This window comes from Patagioenas fasciata, chromosome Z, assembly GCF_037038585.1.
Source record: "Patagioenas fasciata isolate bPatFas1 chromosome Z, bPatFas1.hap1, whole genome shotgun sequence".
NCBI lineage: Eukaryota > Metazoa > Chordata > Aves > Columbiformes > Columbidae > Patagioenas > Patagioenas fasciata.
In genome coordinates this window covers 19,871,423-19,888,885 of record NC_092560.1, presented here as the reverse complement: position 1 = coordinate 19,888,885, position 17,463 = coordinate 19,871,423, and the positions used below count along the sequence as shown (strand labels likewise).

The 17,463-nt window shown below is 38.1% G+C and overlaps 1 protein-coding gene across 7 annotated transcripts in view; it reads right to left on the bottom strand.

Moving 5' to 3' along the window:
- The window catches only part of BNC2 (basonuclin zinc finger protein 2), a 327,906-nt gene that overhangs the window by 11,160 nt on the left and 299,283 nt on the right, over window positions 1–17,463 (bottom strand). For 6 of the 7 annotated variants that reach the window (XM_071802893.1, XM_071802897.1, XM_065860664.2 and 3 more), the window contains one exon: window positions 14,940–16,906. In XM_071802893.1, coding sequence (XP_071658994.1) covers window positions 14,940–16,906 — 1,967 coding nt within the window. Of the gene's footprint in view, window positions 1–4,207; window positions 4,252–14,939; window positions 16,907–17,463 lie in introns of all 7 variants that reach the window. The other variant, XM_071802898.1, reaches the window with a different exon arrangement.

Below are 17,463 nucleotides of genomic sequence, written 5' to 3'. Positions count from 1 at the left end.
TAGGAAAGAAGGGTATGGATAAAGGCAGAAAACAAAGAGAAGCATTACAGACCGGGAAGTTTAAGAAGGGAGGTATTCCGGGAGAAGGCAAGCACTGGCAACTGCCAAATAGAATAGGGTTGAGTTTAGTGGCAGAAATGAAGCAGGATTTGTTATGAAGCTATGAAGACTATTGTTCAGGTGGAAAGTCAGAATATGTGGACAGCAACATGTAGTCTGACCTAGGAGCTGCAAACAGCAGTCAGAGAGACATGAGTAGAAAAAACGAGCATTACAAATATCGGCCAAGCCCATACTATCTTTTGTCTTGATAACCTTAACTATTTCTTTGCTCCTGTCATGCAGTGCTGATGTTCCTTGCCTTTTCTCTTGTAAAATGTCCTCATCTGGTCATCTGAAATTGCTCCAGTAGTTCCCAGGCCACTTTCTCCATACCAAATTGAAGTATTTGATCCCAGTCCAACTCTTTCTCCCATGCTTTATCACTCCCAAACCCTAGCAAGTCCTCTACTAGCCACCTTGTCACCTGTTCATCTGCTCCTCCCCATAACACCTACAGTTTCTTGCTTCAGCTCTCCTGTTTGCTGATGTGATTTAGTGCCGCTACCCCTTCCTCCTCTGAATACTGCTCTCAGGTACGTGACAACAACGTTCTCTGCATAAGCTGAGACACAGCTTGGGCAGAGTGATTTATGGCAGTGCATGAACAGTGGCATCAAACAGGCAGAAAATCTCAAAGCAAGATATGCCAAAACCAGTTGTCGTGGCTCCATTATTCCTCATACCCAACCTAGCTAATTTAAGGCCATATCTGGTGTTCTTTGCACTGCAGTTGCTGTTGTATCTGCAAGGAAAAAAACCCTTGAAGAAGCTAAATAAATGTCAGAGGTATATATATGTATAGAAAACATAGAATATTTGACCTATTAGAATACTTTTAATTACTCCAGACTTCTTAGACTGCTTATTTTTACATCAGCTACCAAAATGAGATTTTACCCTGGCAATGGAAATACTGTGTAATGACAACATGTGAACAAAGTCTTCCAGGCAGAAATACGAGGTCAAAAGAGCTTAAATAAAGGCATATCTCACTCAGCTCCAGTTACAAGATCTACCCCATCCTAGGCAACAAGGGATGGTGAAGAGGGTTAGTTCCAAGAATTTAATATTCTATGTGTGCTAAAGAATTCCCAAATATCTGTTTAGCTCTTTGCTACATGTCATGTACCCTTAAAAATGAGGAGAGTATTTTTCCAAGATGCTTTGAGATGTAGCTTTTTGTGGCGAGGAAGTTTTAGCAAAATCTGATTTATTTTCAGAGGCCCAGAATGCCTGTTTTTTCCACACAATTAACATTCATCGTTCAAGTTACTATTCCTGAATTAGACATACAGTGGGGCAAAAGTGTGTGAAATGTCCTCACCAGAGTGAATTCAGCCTTCTGATTTCAATGATCTTAGGAACGGATCAGTGCTGCTGAAAGGATGATATTGACAATGATGATACACCTGAAATCTATGGTTGTGGCAAAGTCCCAAGGGTATCTCACCTCCCAGTTCACCACTGCCCTTTCAGACAGGAGTGCAATGCAGAGTGCTACAGCAGCTACAGCAGCTCTCTGACTATGGGGATGATGCCACTGGTGCTAGTATTTTTCCTTGTTCATGAAAGTACTCTTCTGTGATTAGAATTCATTGGCAGTTCCACCCCACCTACAACTAGCAAGCTCCTCTAGTGAGACGCACTAAGCAACAACAGAAGAAAGCGGATTATCAGCCTAGGAAATACGGTCAATTAAATATACATGCCATTTACACAGCTCATAAATCCAAACCAAGTTCTCTTCAGTAGTTTCTTTCTACACTTGTCAATGAATCTGATTTTGTTAATTTACCATCCATTTGTTGGAAAGAAAAATGAAAGAGTCACTTTATTTTACTTTGTTTTTATTTAGTCAGTCTTCCCATTTTTTTTTGAAGTATTGAGGAGGAATTTATCAAAGACTAGAACTTGTCCTGGCATAGAAATTGGCATGAATTCTACTCATGACCCAAGGCCAGTTTTGGATGCACCCATGGCTGCAGTCCTATCTGCACTAGCACAAACCTCACATTCTATGCACAGAGCAGAGTTAGGGTTTTTGGATGATAAAGAGTCCTCTGCTTATTTAAATCTAAGTATTATACAGAGCACAAAACCAACTCTGTGAAAAACTGAGTTGTGTTGTTCATGGTTTGGGGAAGGCCAGGTTGTTGAAAGTGAAACAAAGAGCATAATTTGCTTAATTATTTAGCAAGACAAAAATATTATTACACTTAAATACTAAAGAGATGAGAGAAAAAGAGAGCAAGAATGATACAGCAGCATAATTGTTAGGGAAGTCCGTTAGGGACTAAAGAAACCAATCTTTCCAGTCCCTGATGCAGCCAGACAGAAAGGCCAAACCAACTGATGTCCCAGTTAAATGTCCTGGTTATTGGCCCCTTCATCCTCCTTGGTTGACTGTGACAATGTTCCCTGATGAAAATCTGAATTAACCATCAAAGCACACTGTATTGTTCATTAACATTCTGAAATTAATATTTTCAATATTTTGAGTTGTGTCCTGTCACATCCTTTCTTCCTGAATTTCCAAATAAAATAATATCCCAGTCTCCTATATGTCAAATGTTCTCAAAATGCATTTTCTTGCAAAAACACAGTTTGCCAAAATGATACACCCCCAGCCTTATCATTTTAACACTGCATAGAAATCACAAACAGCAGCTCACAGCAGGGGCCATCACTCTTTTGGCAGCATTGCTTGAAGATACAAGTGATCCCAGCACCAAGTAATACAACAAAATTATATTTGGAGCCTTAATGCATTAAAAGTCAACATTAAATTATTTTCTATTCAATTCTGTTCTTTCCAAGTAATAGTAGATCTTTGTTGTTGGTGGTTTTTGTTGTTGTTTTGTTTATTTGTATATTTGTTTGTTTGTTTCAAAGAAGACAAAAGCTCATATTGGGTTAGAAAACCTGAAACCACACAATCTTAAGCAGTTTGAAGAAGCTTCTGTTACAAAATCAGAGGCCAGGACACATTTGTCCAGTGGCTTATGTACACATTGGCCAACGTCTTATTAAAGCTGGATATGGAAGTAACCGCCCAGGTTGCACAGGCACCCTAGAAGCTATCCTCCTGCTATACTTAGTTTAAAACTATGTTCTGTCAACCTGATTTCAAATATCATAAACTACGAAACTTTCATTATTTCTCCCATGAGATATTTTCCACACCTATATTCAGCTCAGTATGCAGCCTAAGTTTTTACATATAATGAAATGGTAAAGCAAAGTTGTCTTTGTTTCTCTTCACCTCAAAGGCTGTCAACTAAGATTTATGGTTTTGCTTAAAAATCTTACATGACTTTAATTGCTAATGCAATTTGCTAATGCAGTATAGTATAGTGGTCTTACCTCAATTTCATGTTTCTTTCCTGCTTATTTAAGCCTGAAACTCACAGAATGGCCCAAAATATGTGAACATAACAGAAAATAATCTCAGAATTTTATGCTTTCTTAGAATCTCTGCAGACTGAAAGTGCTGAGTTTCATGCAGCTAAAATCAAAGAACCAGAAAGTAAGACTCTGGCTAAATATAACAGTGTACATATTTATGAGAAAAGATATGGCCTTAATTCTGAATATTTCTTCAAGAAGGAATCAGCAATAATTCCCCCAATTTACTTGAGAGAATTAACAATAAAACAGTTCCTGGAATTTAATTAGTAATGTAAACTGTTAAAGAAATTATTTTCTCAGTTACTCTTCTAATTTTGCCACTCTCTCAGCAGTCTTTGATACAGGTTTTGTTTTGTTTTGTTTTCAATTAAAAATAATAATAAAAAAAAAATCCATAAAACTAAGTGAAGATAATAAAGGTTTGAAATCCTGATCTGACCTAAATTATAAAATTCACATTTATCTGAAGAGGGACAAGGTTTCAATCTGTATGCTGGTGCTTCTATGTATCTAATCATGTTTAATTTGCCTCTAAATCTGAGGAGAAAAGTAGAAATAGGGCCTAGACTTCAGAACAATGAGTGAAGGCAAAATACTATACTATCCAATGAAACCAGCGCATTTCTACACAAACAGTTTGGCTAATAAACATAAGTTCTTGAGGCTTTAAATTGCATAGAATCTGAAAAATATTAACCTTTCATAGGAAGAAAATCCAAAAGGTAAAATACACTTCAGCACCTATTAAAAAAAGTAAAAAAACAGTGCTTATTAAATGCAGGAAATAAAGGACAAGCAAGTTCTTGCAAATTAAAGATGTGGAGCCCAGTCATTTCAATCCCTTTCAATATGAAACAAATCACTCACACTGGTCACGAAGACAGCTCCCTCTACACTCAAATTATTCACTTGAAGATAAGCTCCCATCAAACTCTTTAGGGGTTTAACTAATTTACTGCACAGATACGGCACGTCTGTTGTAATAACAGGTAGGATGTATTGGGGTCGACCATTTATCAGAATTAGACTTCTTTTTTCAGTTCGCAGTGAATTATGCTGCCTACACTGCTCCTCTTTCTCTGAGCTTCCCATCCCCTTACGGCCCCTAATGTGGCAGGCAAACAAAATTGACAGTCTCATCTTGTCAACAAGGGGTGATTCTCCTGAGAAGCCATTTAACTTTGCAGAGGAAGCAATGTATTAATGTGCCTGTCCCAGGAATGTTAATCATCTTCAAGCTCCCTCTAACTTTGACATGAACGAAATCACCAAATTTGTTTACTAAATGAATCGTAATATGCTAATAAGAGAGCATGACATACACGGTAAAGCCAAACAGATGGTTTGTTTACTCCACTTTGCAACTTTATAAATGTTGTAACTCTGAAGATGTTAGTGAGAATTATTGGTTTGTTGGCAGTGGCAAACATGCCTTTTGCATACTTAATCCACAGTTAGAGTCAGAAAACAATTTGTCATCACGGTGGAATGCATAAAAAATGTTAATGCCGAGATGGCATTTGGAGAGGCAGTATAGCTGACTGTGTGAGCACATACTCAGGCTCAATGTGGAAATGATATCTCATGGCAATATTTGCTACAAAATAATTTTTAATGTAAAATCTGACAGGTTCAGGATTCTTGAAAGGCCCAATAATCCAGTACATACCTGTTGAGGTGTTTAGTGAGACGGTCCTTATGGTGTGAACAGAATTATACTTTCACAACAGCTGTGTGTGCTCAGAAGCATCGAGGTTATGTCGCACTCTTAATATATTATTATTGTTGTTCATTAAAGATCAAATATATTACAAACAAAAAGCACAACCACTGGTGTACTTGCCAAAGTTACTCAGAAACAATCAAAATTGTGTTGCAACACTTCAACTTCTCACTTTACTAGCTGCCTGGAAGCAAAACAGACTCATTACAAAATAGCCAGCACTCTTGTCTAATATCCGGACTGGTTGAGAAAGTTTAGAATAAGAAGATTTATCTGATGGAATTTTTCGTAAGTGAACTAACTCAGTGTAACAATGTTACATGCATGAGGAGGTCATATTACATACGACAACGTCCTTCAATGGAAATTACAGGTGCTCAGCACCATTGACAATCAGCCAAATTACCATAAGCTGTTTCTAAAATCCACACATGCTCTACGGAAATGTTTATCCCTGTGCTGGCAATTCACACAAGGCCCTGCACAGCAGTCACGCATTAGGACTCATCTCCCGTGTGTTGAATCATTTTGCTGGTTCTTCACACAAGGTGTATTTCCTCTTAAGAAGTACTGAGGTAACATCCAGGTAGGTTCTGTTCCCAAACTGCGTGAATTAACTTTTTTTTTTCAAACCTAAATCATTTAAATATTACATGATCCAAGTTTTGTAATTGGAAGTTTTCATCCTTCATTGCATTTTACTGATACAATAACCATGTAAAATGTGACAATTTTGCAAGATTTTATGCAAACAGTCCCTTCAGTTCAGCATCCCCCTCAGGAATTCTACAGAGTTTCAAGTTTCAGTAAATGCAAAAAAGATAAAACTCGGTTAGAACATCTAGCTTCCCCCAATTCTGCTTTGAAACCAAGCAACACATTATCTCATTATTTGCTTAGAAGGCTCATAGACTCTTTACTGCTTGCATTATAAGTTCAAATTCATAATAAACCCTCAGATCCAGGGATAGTTTTGTAGGATTTCACATTCCATAGCAAATATGTAAACCATTTATTTTGGTCACAACACAATGGTAATCCTCATTCTCACTGCTTTGTTTGTCTAAAAATGCTGGTTTTATTTATATAATAGCAGAGGAGCAATAAAACCAAATATGATGTGGCACTTCAACAGGATTCCTCTGTTAGTAATTTTACATTACTAAATAAGTACCCCTTTCAGGTCAACTGATAGCTGATTATCCTATAACCTCCCTTCACTGACTCCCCAACTCCTCAGTAATTTCAATCCTCTGAGATTCTTCCATACATACTATTGTCAGCGGTTATTAAATTCTCAACTTTTTACCCATCCACCAGAGACTGTGCAAAGATATCTAAGGGAAGTATGAGTTCAGCTTGCTGTCCAAGGATTATTTTGGAAGAAACATTAGCGGCTGTCCCAGCCTGGCGCTTATATCTCATTTGAAACATCTACTCATTCCTGACCAACAAAGAAAATTTCAATAAAGTACTTTTACTGGTTTAACAGCAGTGAGCTCCTGGGATTGTCAAAGTGCTCAGTCTTTTCCGAGGAGAGAAGGAATCAGCAGCTCAAATATAATTAACCTTCCATTCTCAATGCAAACTGCCACGCACAGGAGCTCTGCAGTCTATTAGCGAAGTTATAACGGCCAACAGGCAGAGGCAAAATTGGTCAAAAAGTTGGCTGCTGCTGTCATATTTTTAGAATTATGATTAATGACACTAATAATGCGGATGATTACTGATATGTGTATCTCCTGCAGTTTATCATATTGCACTGGCTGCCTACGTCCACAATAAACATGATGCTATCATTTACCTCTTTATTGAAGGCAATCCTTCTCTTGAAGGAGCACATTCTAATTACTTTGTAATGTTTTATGTCTTAAACATTTTGCAGCTCTGGACCTTGCCAACTGCTTCATGTCTACCATTGATTAATTACAGAATGTTTAATCAAAATTTAGAACGTGATTCAGTCATTTATGAGCGTGCTGCAGTGCCAAGATAGTTAGGCTGCCGTCCCAAGCTCGGAGAGTGCTGGGTTCAAAATTAAATCCCAGAAATGTGGAAGATGCCAAAGATTTTACCTTGAGCGATTTGAGTTTAAAATCCTACTTTGGTTGATGAATGACAGGCACCCATCCAAAATGAGAAGTCTTTCTTGTGGATGTATGTGTACTTGCATGTTCCTATTACTTTTTTTTTTTTTCTTTAACTATCTTCATTTTTCCCTTTATGCCATCGTTGCTGCTGTTGCTTCTCACCTCCTTTACAAGCCTTCCCTGCTGCTAGAGCTCTTGCAAACACCAGTCAAGAGAGTGTAGTTTTGAAGTGGTTAAACAAGTGAAAAATAATTTGCAGGGACAAATACGCAAGTTTTTTTTAATGTGGATTTTTATGGTACTGTCATACAACCATTCACCGTTGAAGTTAAGTGTTTTTTTAATACCATTACTGAACTGCTGAAATGGATGCTAATATAGCTTGGAGTGCTAATGTCAAATCCTGGTAATAAAAAAGACAGACTGCTGAATGAAATAATTTCGAGTAAAAAATAGAACAAAAGTGCTCTCACTCTCGCTCTCCACTTTTATTGAATTGGGACTGACTGAGCCAATTGCTTTAGAAGTCTGTAAAACACAATTACTAGTGAGCTGACTGACCCAGCAGTGCCCCTTCTGTGACAGAACATACTAAAAAGGCTGCAGAATTAGTGCTGCTCCCCTATCTGGCTATCAGACCTGAGAGACGTCCAGTGCAGGATCTATTACCCCTCCTGCCTCCTCCCCTCATGAAATCTTGATTCTCAGTCTTGCATAATATATCATCTGTGTGCATCTTCTTCTTGAAACAAGGGCTCATTTACCTTTTCTGAGGGGGAATCCAAATTCTCTCTCTAGCCATTGTATTTTTAGATCTGTATCTACCAACACAGCTATATGTAAGGCTTTCTTTCAGTATATGCATCCACAGACAAACACACATATACATGTTTCGGCTATTTTTATTTCCACTTTTTGTGTGTTAAATACAAAAATACAACGTAAGATTTATGGACAGCAAAATTAACTACGTACCATTTGTATTTTCAGTTTTAAGTGGCTGAAGTGTAATTGCTCTTTTTTTTTTGAGTAACAAAGAGAAGGAGAGAGAGAAGGAGAGAGAGAAGAAGAGGGAGAGAAAGGAAAAAATGTGTTGAACTGGAAGCGGGAAACACTTTTCCCTAGTTAATAAAATAAGCAATAAAGTTTGTAAAGCACTAGAATAAAAATCAGTAATGCTGGAACTAACAACTTATAAAACTTATAATTTCAGCTTATGTTTCAGACTCATATAGTTTGACAAGGACATACAGTTTAGGACTTTTTTTTTTCCTTTCTCTTCCACAAAAGCAAAAACAAAGTGACAGCAAAAAAATCTTCTTATTACAATCCCATCCTTTCTTTCTTTGTCTCATCCCGCTCTCCCCCATACAGAACAAACCACTTTACATTTATACACAAAGCCAACAAAGTCCTGCAATCCTTTCTATTTTTATGACAGTGTACATATTTGGCAAATGTAAAACTCTTTCATTTCTCTTCCGGGCCCATTTATATGAAGCTTGCAGGTGCCTTATGGCAAAAATGTTAAATTATTTCTTAGATCTTTTTAAGTAATGCTTTTTAGGGCAAGCTTAAATGCAAAATGAGCTCTTAATTAAAAAAAAAATGAAAAAAAAAAAAGAAAAAAGAAAAAACGAAAAAGGAAAAAAGAAAAAACTTGCTTAGCACGAGGTAAACTGCTCGTTTAAAAGATGTTGCTGGGAAGTAGGAAGAACTACTAAAAGCCTTATATTTTCTTTAGAAGTGGTGGGCTCAAAACTTGTCAGGAAATATCCAGTGTTTGCCATTAAAAGGTCAACATGTGAAGAGCCGTAAGTGGTATCACACCTGAGATATTCCTGTGTTACCCCAGGTCCCGACAGACTCTCAGGTATCTCTAGTGCCATTGGGAACATTTTATGTGCGCCTGCTGGATGGGAATGAGTGGTTTTGACAGTAGTACCTACAGCCTAACATAATGAATCCTGGTGCATGATGCATGGCACAGCTGGCCACCTTTTCTGAAGACAGGCAAAGGACAGAAGTCCGTGTTACTACAGGTCAGGATGAAGCACTAGTGAAAAGCTGTGCACAGTGTCCTGCAGTGCACTTGCAGTGCCCACACAGTACATAGTCTCTCCTTGGCACTGTGAAGTATTTAACTCCCTCTGCGCCAGAGCGGATCCTGCAATCTTAACTCATGTAAGTAGCCTCCTTAGGGCTTGTTTTAATTTTTTTATCTTCTTTTAAGTAAAATTTTAAAAATCTTATGAAGAAATTAGTTCTATGCATTCTGGTTTTAATTCTGTTTCTCCTGTTCACATGGGTGAGTATGCAATAAGACAGGCAGTCTGTGTTCAACACGACTACTCATGGAAGTGCTTAGCTCTGTGTTAGGAGTGGCACAAAATGTTTCTTTATGATCCAGGTTCTCTTGGGTAAGGAAGAGTTATGTGAGCATTAGCAATGACACACATCTTAGTGACTCTGCGAGAGAAAACCTAATGGTTCATACAATTGCACTGGATATGCAGCTAGCCTCTTCATGAACTGCATCATGTCCAGAAACTGTAGTATAGGTGTAAATATGTTTATATTTTAAAAAACATATAAAATAGCCCTTTTGTCTCTTGACATATGGTTCATCAAACACCTAATGTCTTAAAACCTGATTTCCTTGTTCTTATTGGAGGACATTCAAGCTGTATATGACAGGGGAAATACAGTAATAGTTATCATGGACTGGTGTGAAATATTTTATTTCTTGGAGCTACCTGTTCCTAGAATTGAGTGCATTTATAGAAAACAATTTTATAAAAAGTTATCTGTAGAAGATTCCAAGCATAGTAGGATGATGAAAAAATGGGTGCTGTTGTCTCAAGGAGGTGATAATAGGAGGCTAGTAGCAGCTTTCTCACATCTTCACTTCCCTTGATAATGTATGCAGTGGCTCATCATAGGTAACTGATGTTAATTTATTCAAGCACACCTGTACAGGGCTGAAAGTCAGGTAACCAGACAAAAAGTATGTCTCTGCTTTTTCAGTACAGCTACCCAGAGGCCTCTATCTGCACAAATTTAGTTCTGGAGACATCAGCAGGTTTTAATAAACCACCTACAGATGTCTTTCTCCATACAAATCAAGGAGTTTACATGTTTAAATCTGGACTGATTTAACTAGCAATCAAGTGGCATGATCACACTTGGCACCAATAGCTGCCTCATATTTATTTATAAGTCACCCTGAGCAGATATTATTTTGTTTTTAAATTTATTCATGGGGCTCAATCACCCTTCTCGTCTTGTGGAACACATACACACACACATACACGCTCAGTTCATAAGAAAATTTAAAGACAGACCTGTGGAATTAATAGTCCTGCTTTAGTAGCAGAAAGACAAAGTGAAAAGTTCTTGCTTTGTTTCTCTGAAGAGGTACCACTGAGAATTACTTTATTTTGTATACATTGAGAGAAAGGAAAATGTAGTAACGTATTGTTACTAATGCTGTATCTTAGCTTAAGAAATACAGATTTTAATCGTACCAGTACTGAGGTGAAATGGGGCTTTAGCATGCACTAAGGATGACAGAGAAGATGGCTATATTTCTCCTCCAGATCTGACAGCAGCTTCTCAACAGACTTACTGAAGGCAGAAGGCCCACCTGCCTCCTGTTTCATCAGTGGTTTTGACCACAAAATTCTTGGCTCTTTAAGGTGAGAGCCACAAATGAAGACAAGTACTCTAAGCTTCACCTTTCAGACCTTCACCTCTGCATGTGTCCTCCAACATGGACTCTTAGATGAAACTTCGGCATTGCTGTCGTCTTTGGACAGGAAATAACTGCAGCCTCCTCCCATCCTCACATCTCATCCACAGGTCAGGATCATTCCCTGAGCAGCTGTACCTCAGTGCTAGCTTCAGGGACCAACCACATCTATCTCCTTGTAAGGCAAAGTCAGAATCTGCTGAGGTGAGACTCACAGATGAGGCTGTGAAGCAGATCCCAAGGGAATCTAACCACTGGGATCACAGACCTTTTCTCCTCACTCACAGGACAGACCTTTTCTGAGGCCAGAGAGAATTCACTTTGCAAGGATAATTCTATCAATTCAAGAGCACAGTTCTCAGATGAATTTATCTTGTTCCTCTCTCTCTTTTCCACCTAAAAAAATTATTTAGAAAGATGTCTTTTTGATCAAAAGGAGGCTTATGACACTGCTCCTGACCACTGACGTAATTTTTAAGATGGTCTCTTTTCTTTTTTCTCTTCATTACCTTCTTGCAACAAGATGTAGCCTGAACATCTTGCCTTTAGAAGAAAAGACATCTCAAGTAAGTACAGAAACAGAAATGGATAAAAGGCTTATTCAGGGCGTGGCTGACAAAGGATGGAAGAAAAAGTGGTTTTCACAAATGTAGCGCTTCCAGGAAAATAAATATAGAAAGAGTTATCTGTTGGGGGAAAACAACAAAGATAGAGCTATGTATAACATTAATTTGATGAGTGATGTTACTTCTAGCTCACAAAGTGATGAAAAAATGGCATTTTTAAATGTAGGCTCAGTGGAGCTTGATTATTCAACAGCAATACTGTCTAATTTTCAGAATGGAGAACAGAATTACTGGGTCATTGATGGGAAGGGCCAGGACTCTGCTTTGCTCCCTTCTCCAGTTAGTCAAAGATTATGTTACTTACAACACATACTTTTTATAATGTGCCCAAAGTGGAACACCAATACCTTACAAATATTATTGAAGAATTATTATTGTGTGCTTTAGGTAGCTATTTCTTACTTGTTCTACAGTAATTAATAGAAAAATGCTTCTGAGCTTATAAGTGAAATTGATATAAGTGGATGAAAGAAGTTCTTACTTTGAAATACTATTAATTTAGTTACCCACTTATCTTTGAGATGCTCTGTATAATTTGAAGAGGTAGAAATTGTATACTTAGGTAACGACTCTAAAATAAGTGTATACATTCAAAAGGCATATCAGCAAAAAATAAAAACAAATTGAATAGAAAAATCTTTAGGGCAATTAAACAGTTTGCAAAACAAAACAACAACAAAAAAGAGATACTACATTAATTTAACTTTCATGTCCTAACTTTATTTAGAAAAAAAAAACTTTTTTATTTTTTTAAAGAAGTAATAAATTTTAAGAAGAAATAATATTTAAAACATTTGTTTCATTAAGGCTTTCATCCACTTTCTGCTATATACTGTACATACACTTTCATTTCTGCACATTCCTAGACATAGCACTTCTGGATGAGAAGGCATAGCCCTGCAAGAGTTTTGAAAATGTTCTCTCTCAAGTATCTGCAAGAACTATCAAGAACCATGAGTGTATTGCTTGGTTCTTTCAAGGCATTTCCAGACAAGAGTTGCAAACCAGGAGAGGGATGAGCTTACAAAAAGTCTCAATGAGCACACAAACTGTGCCACACCTTTTAATTTTCTGAAGGGCATAACCTCTCTTAAATCTTTGCAATTAAAGGATATGCCTATGAATTTCTTTTGCCCTAAGTGCAACACATAACGGAAACATATGTTTCTAGTGGAAAGATATGAAAAGGTGGTTTTGTGCCTCACACAACTAAAAATGATATGTAAATAATAACATATTTAAATAGGCAGCCTGCATTTAAAGTTCCTGAATCAAATTTTTATTTTATGGCTTGCTTTCAATAAGCTTAATAAGAGTATTCTATTTCAAACTGTGCCCTTTTTTCATGGTGCTGTCTCAGAAATATTTGGCTTATGTCATCACACTCATCTCATCTCTTTCTTAGAACATACACATCCTTACTATGCTAAGTTTAGTATTAGCACGATCTATCAGTGGATTCCTGCAGAAATGTAACACATAGCATAAAGTTCCAAATCCTAAAGCTAGCCACTTCTTACTGCACATGCTGAATGCAAAGCTGTTTTGCTTACTACGAGTGACTTCTCATAAACCACTTGAAACAGACAAACCAAGCCAAAACCTGTGCAACTGCAGGAACTGAAATAGGTTGCATGTATCTAAATTCAGCATAGATTACACTGCTGACTCACATGCTTCCCTTGTCAAAGTCGTCCCATAAAAGTTATCGGAATACCCCAAGAAGGGAGCCATAATTTAGTTTTACATGCTTCATGTTTACTGATTTCATCCTACTGAAATGCAAACTTTCTGTATTGTTTTTCTTACTGTTTTGAACTTGCCTTTCTATATGTACTCCTGTTTTTTTTCTTTAGTGGATTTCATAAACAGTAACAGAGGACATGAGATATTTGGGGACTGGACTCTCCATCAAAATAGTGATTTTTGGCTCCTCAGTATCCTCAACATTGACTTGCTTTCATTTTATATGACATGATATATTCACTTTCAAACCACATCAATTTCAATGAAAAGGAAAAAAAAAAAAAGGAGCTGTGTGTGAAATGTGTAGCTAGGTTTAATTTCCTTCCTGTCTGCTGAATTTTTACAACATAATGAAAAAAATATGAAACACAAGTAAAAGAAAAGAGACAACCCAATCTCACCATCACTCCATGAACCAGAAAGATTTTGTTATGTGACAATATGATCATAATCACATGCGAGAGCTTTTATCCAGAAGTATGAAACAACTGTGTTATCCTACCACCTCAACAAATTCCTTTTATATTACATTTTCCTCAGGAATCAAAAAGTACAGTGTATATAAAAAACAAAACAAAACGAAACCAAAACTAAAAACCAAACAAAAAACCCCCTGAGTTTAAGGACCAGCTGCTTCTGTTTAAGCCAAACTGTTTCAGTATTGATGCAGCATAGCTAGGGCATGATGTCATCTGAAGGACCATCAGAATATACCCTGGCTGATCTTAAAAATACGTAGGGGGTCTAGCCTCTCCTCTCTGAGTGTGCTTAATTCCCATCTGTAGGGAAGGGAGTTGCTCACATGCAGAAAAGAAGATAAAGCAGATTAAATGACCATAGTGGATAGAGAGGTGTTTGAGTTCTAATAAAGAATGAAACAACTGTTTTCTTAATATTTACTTGTGCTTGCTAAAACATAGCAGCTAGTTTAAAAAATGGAAGAGAAGAAAGACTAGTCTTCTAATGCTTCCTGTTTGCTTTTATATGACCCTATGGGGATAGAAATAATTCTTTTATTCCAATCCTTCAGTTCTCTCTCTCCATCCATTCATCCAACCATCCATCCACCCCTTCCCTTCTTTCCTAATTCTATGATTTGATATGCATGCATGGAGATATTTGCAAAGTATATAATTTACTATATATTTAATAGAAGCTTTTCTTGTTTTAAAAGCTGCAGGGAGAAGAAAATAAATGTAATAAAAGCTGCAGCTTATAAACAGAAGTACAATACACATGTTCACAGGCACACAGAAAGAATAATGACATTTATTATCTAGCCAGTCACTTAAAAGGATGGCACAATATATAGTGTTCTGAATGCCAAGAAACAATGAAAATCTTAAAGTGATAAAACTCTCCCAATGTCACGGAACACGACTGTCACTTGTCATTAGTGTGCACCTCTCTATTTCTTCATATATCCTAAACTGCCTATTCTTACATAATTCAACACATTTAATAATGTAGAAAATCAATTAATATTTACTGACCTGTCTCTGCTTCTCCGTGATGGGAACGCAGCATTACAGCCAGCCACTGTGCAGACATGCATCTCTTTTAAATGAACATTTCTGTAGTGAAGCTTCACACTGTAGGAACTCTTGAAACTTTTCTTGCACACATAGCAGATCTTGGGGTCTGGGCTGGAGCACATTTCGCCTTCTGGGGAGAACTTCTGAGGGCTGCTGTAGTTGAACGTGGAAGCAAAACTTTCATGAAGGGCAGCCATACTGGCACTGCCTCCATTGTACAGTCCATACTGGCTCATGTAGAACATATCATATGTAGGGTCTGTATACTCTTCCTTCACCTTAATGACATCCTGGTTGGAAGAGTCATTGTGGTTTTCATCTGGTCTGTCACCATGCATCATAGATTTTTCACCAGGTTCATGGAGGCGATCGTCGCCTTCCATGGATTCCTCACACAATTTGGGCTCCGATGACTCTGACTCATTTTCATAGTCTCTCTCATGCTCCTGGTCTTCTGATGTCATGCTGTCTGCCCTTCTTATGTCTGGTCTGGAAATGCACCTGCTTCTGTCACTTTTGGAGAAGTCTTTCACAGACAGGCCTGGGCTCATTTCCTCCTGAGAATGGCAGTGATTATCATGACCAATGTCATTCACCATTGTGCTGCTGTCATTCACCTCTTCATCTTCATCATCAAACTCATCGGCAGTATCAATAACTTCCTTTTCAATTTTAACTGGCATGCTCGACTTCCTTGGCTTCTTCTTGGGGGCAAGGTCAGCATTAGGCTCTGGGGTAGGCATCAGCACTGAAGGTACTGATGACTCTGAAGGAGGAGGGGGATGCTGCTCCATGCCACTCACTGCTGGTATTATTGGACTGGTAGGGAGAGAGGTTGGAGGACTCACCATCTCTCCAGGAGCAAGTAAATTTCTGTAAAAAGGAGGAACAGGTTGGACAGTCTTTAAAGCTGGGAATACCAGCTGACTGGGAAGAGGGTTCTGTAGTACAGGATCTAGAGGGGGAGTGGTAAACCCCATTGGTGGGCGCCCAGGACTTGTTAAAGTTAGGTTGGATTTTGTACTTGCTATGACTGGAGTGGCAGCACCTGATGTAGCACGAATTAGATCTTTGTCACGGTTATTCCTTAGCATAGGCATGTGGAGGCGGGGATTTGGGTTAGCACTGTGGCGATTGCGGCTTCTGAGAGAGCTGAAGACCATATTGCAGCCTTCAATAGTGCACCGGTGCTTGATTTTCAGGTGAACGGCATTGTAGTGGATTTTAAGAGTACCTTTGTCATAGAAAGTTTTGCCACATGCGTTGCAAAACACTCTTCCTTTCCTGGAGGCTGACCCCATTCTCCTCATTCTGTGAATGCGGAATGAGCTTTTAGTGTGTTCTGTTTTCGATAAATCATTGACAGGCGTAGGTGTCTGAACAGGAGAGACGCAGGCTGGCTCAGTTTTGGGCTCAACATTTGTGATGCTGGTCAAAGCATTCCTGCTGGATGTTTGCTCATTCTTGAAAGGCGTAGGGGAAACTTCAGACTCACTGCTCTCATTATACTCATTTTGGGTTGTAAGGCTTGGTTCCCGGAGCCTCATTGCTGGCTGTTCCAGCAAGAGACCATTTGGAGGCAGCCCTAGCAGTGGAGCAGAAACTGGATTTATGTACTGGAATGGAAGCAGGAATGCAAGGCTATTTGGGATGTTTTCAAAATGATGAATGCTGGAAGGGTTGCTATTCTCCAGGTGAGCAAGGAGACTTGGGCTCCTGGTGCGATTATTGCTTTCAATAAAAGTCCTTATATCTGAATCTGTCTTTGAAGATGGCACAGCCACAGCCTGCCCTTCTTTTTCTTGAATTGCCATCAGCTCCACAATGGATTTGGTTTCTCCAAATCTCAGAAACTGCTGAAGGGTAATGATCTCTTCTTCCCTGGACATGATGGCCCAGCGGTCCAGCACCTTGCCTGCAGCATCCTAGAGGCCATATCAAAGAAACAACAAAGACAAACACAAAGAAAAAAACTTATTGATTCTGCATAATTGTTGAATTCAATAGAAGGTGCTCTGCTGCCTGAACATGAAACACTAAGCTCAAAAAACAACATGCAAAGAGTGTTAATAGAACTCAACCAAAAAATGCAAACTTTCCAGCCATACAAATACAGTACTTAGAGTCACAGTCAGAGAAACAGATTGAGTTTAATGATGTCAGAGCAAACAACATGCTGGCCATGGGTCTCTGTGATCTAAATAAAATGCTTTCAATACTTTTATTTTAACAAGTGATCTGTGTACAACGCTACTGTTTGGCATACATTAGCATAAAACATTAAATGTTGCTGTGCACTCCAATGTAAAATACAGAAAATTGTACTTTAATCGCTATTAAATGGTGGTATTGTAAGAAAGAGCTAAATAAATGCATTTGATAGATTTGTTTTTTAAATATAAGCAGACATAAGACTAAAGTCATTCATGGGCCATCTCACAAGAAATTTTGATGCAAGGCAAAGTCTTAAAAATAGCACATA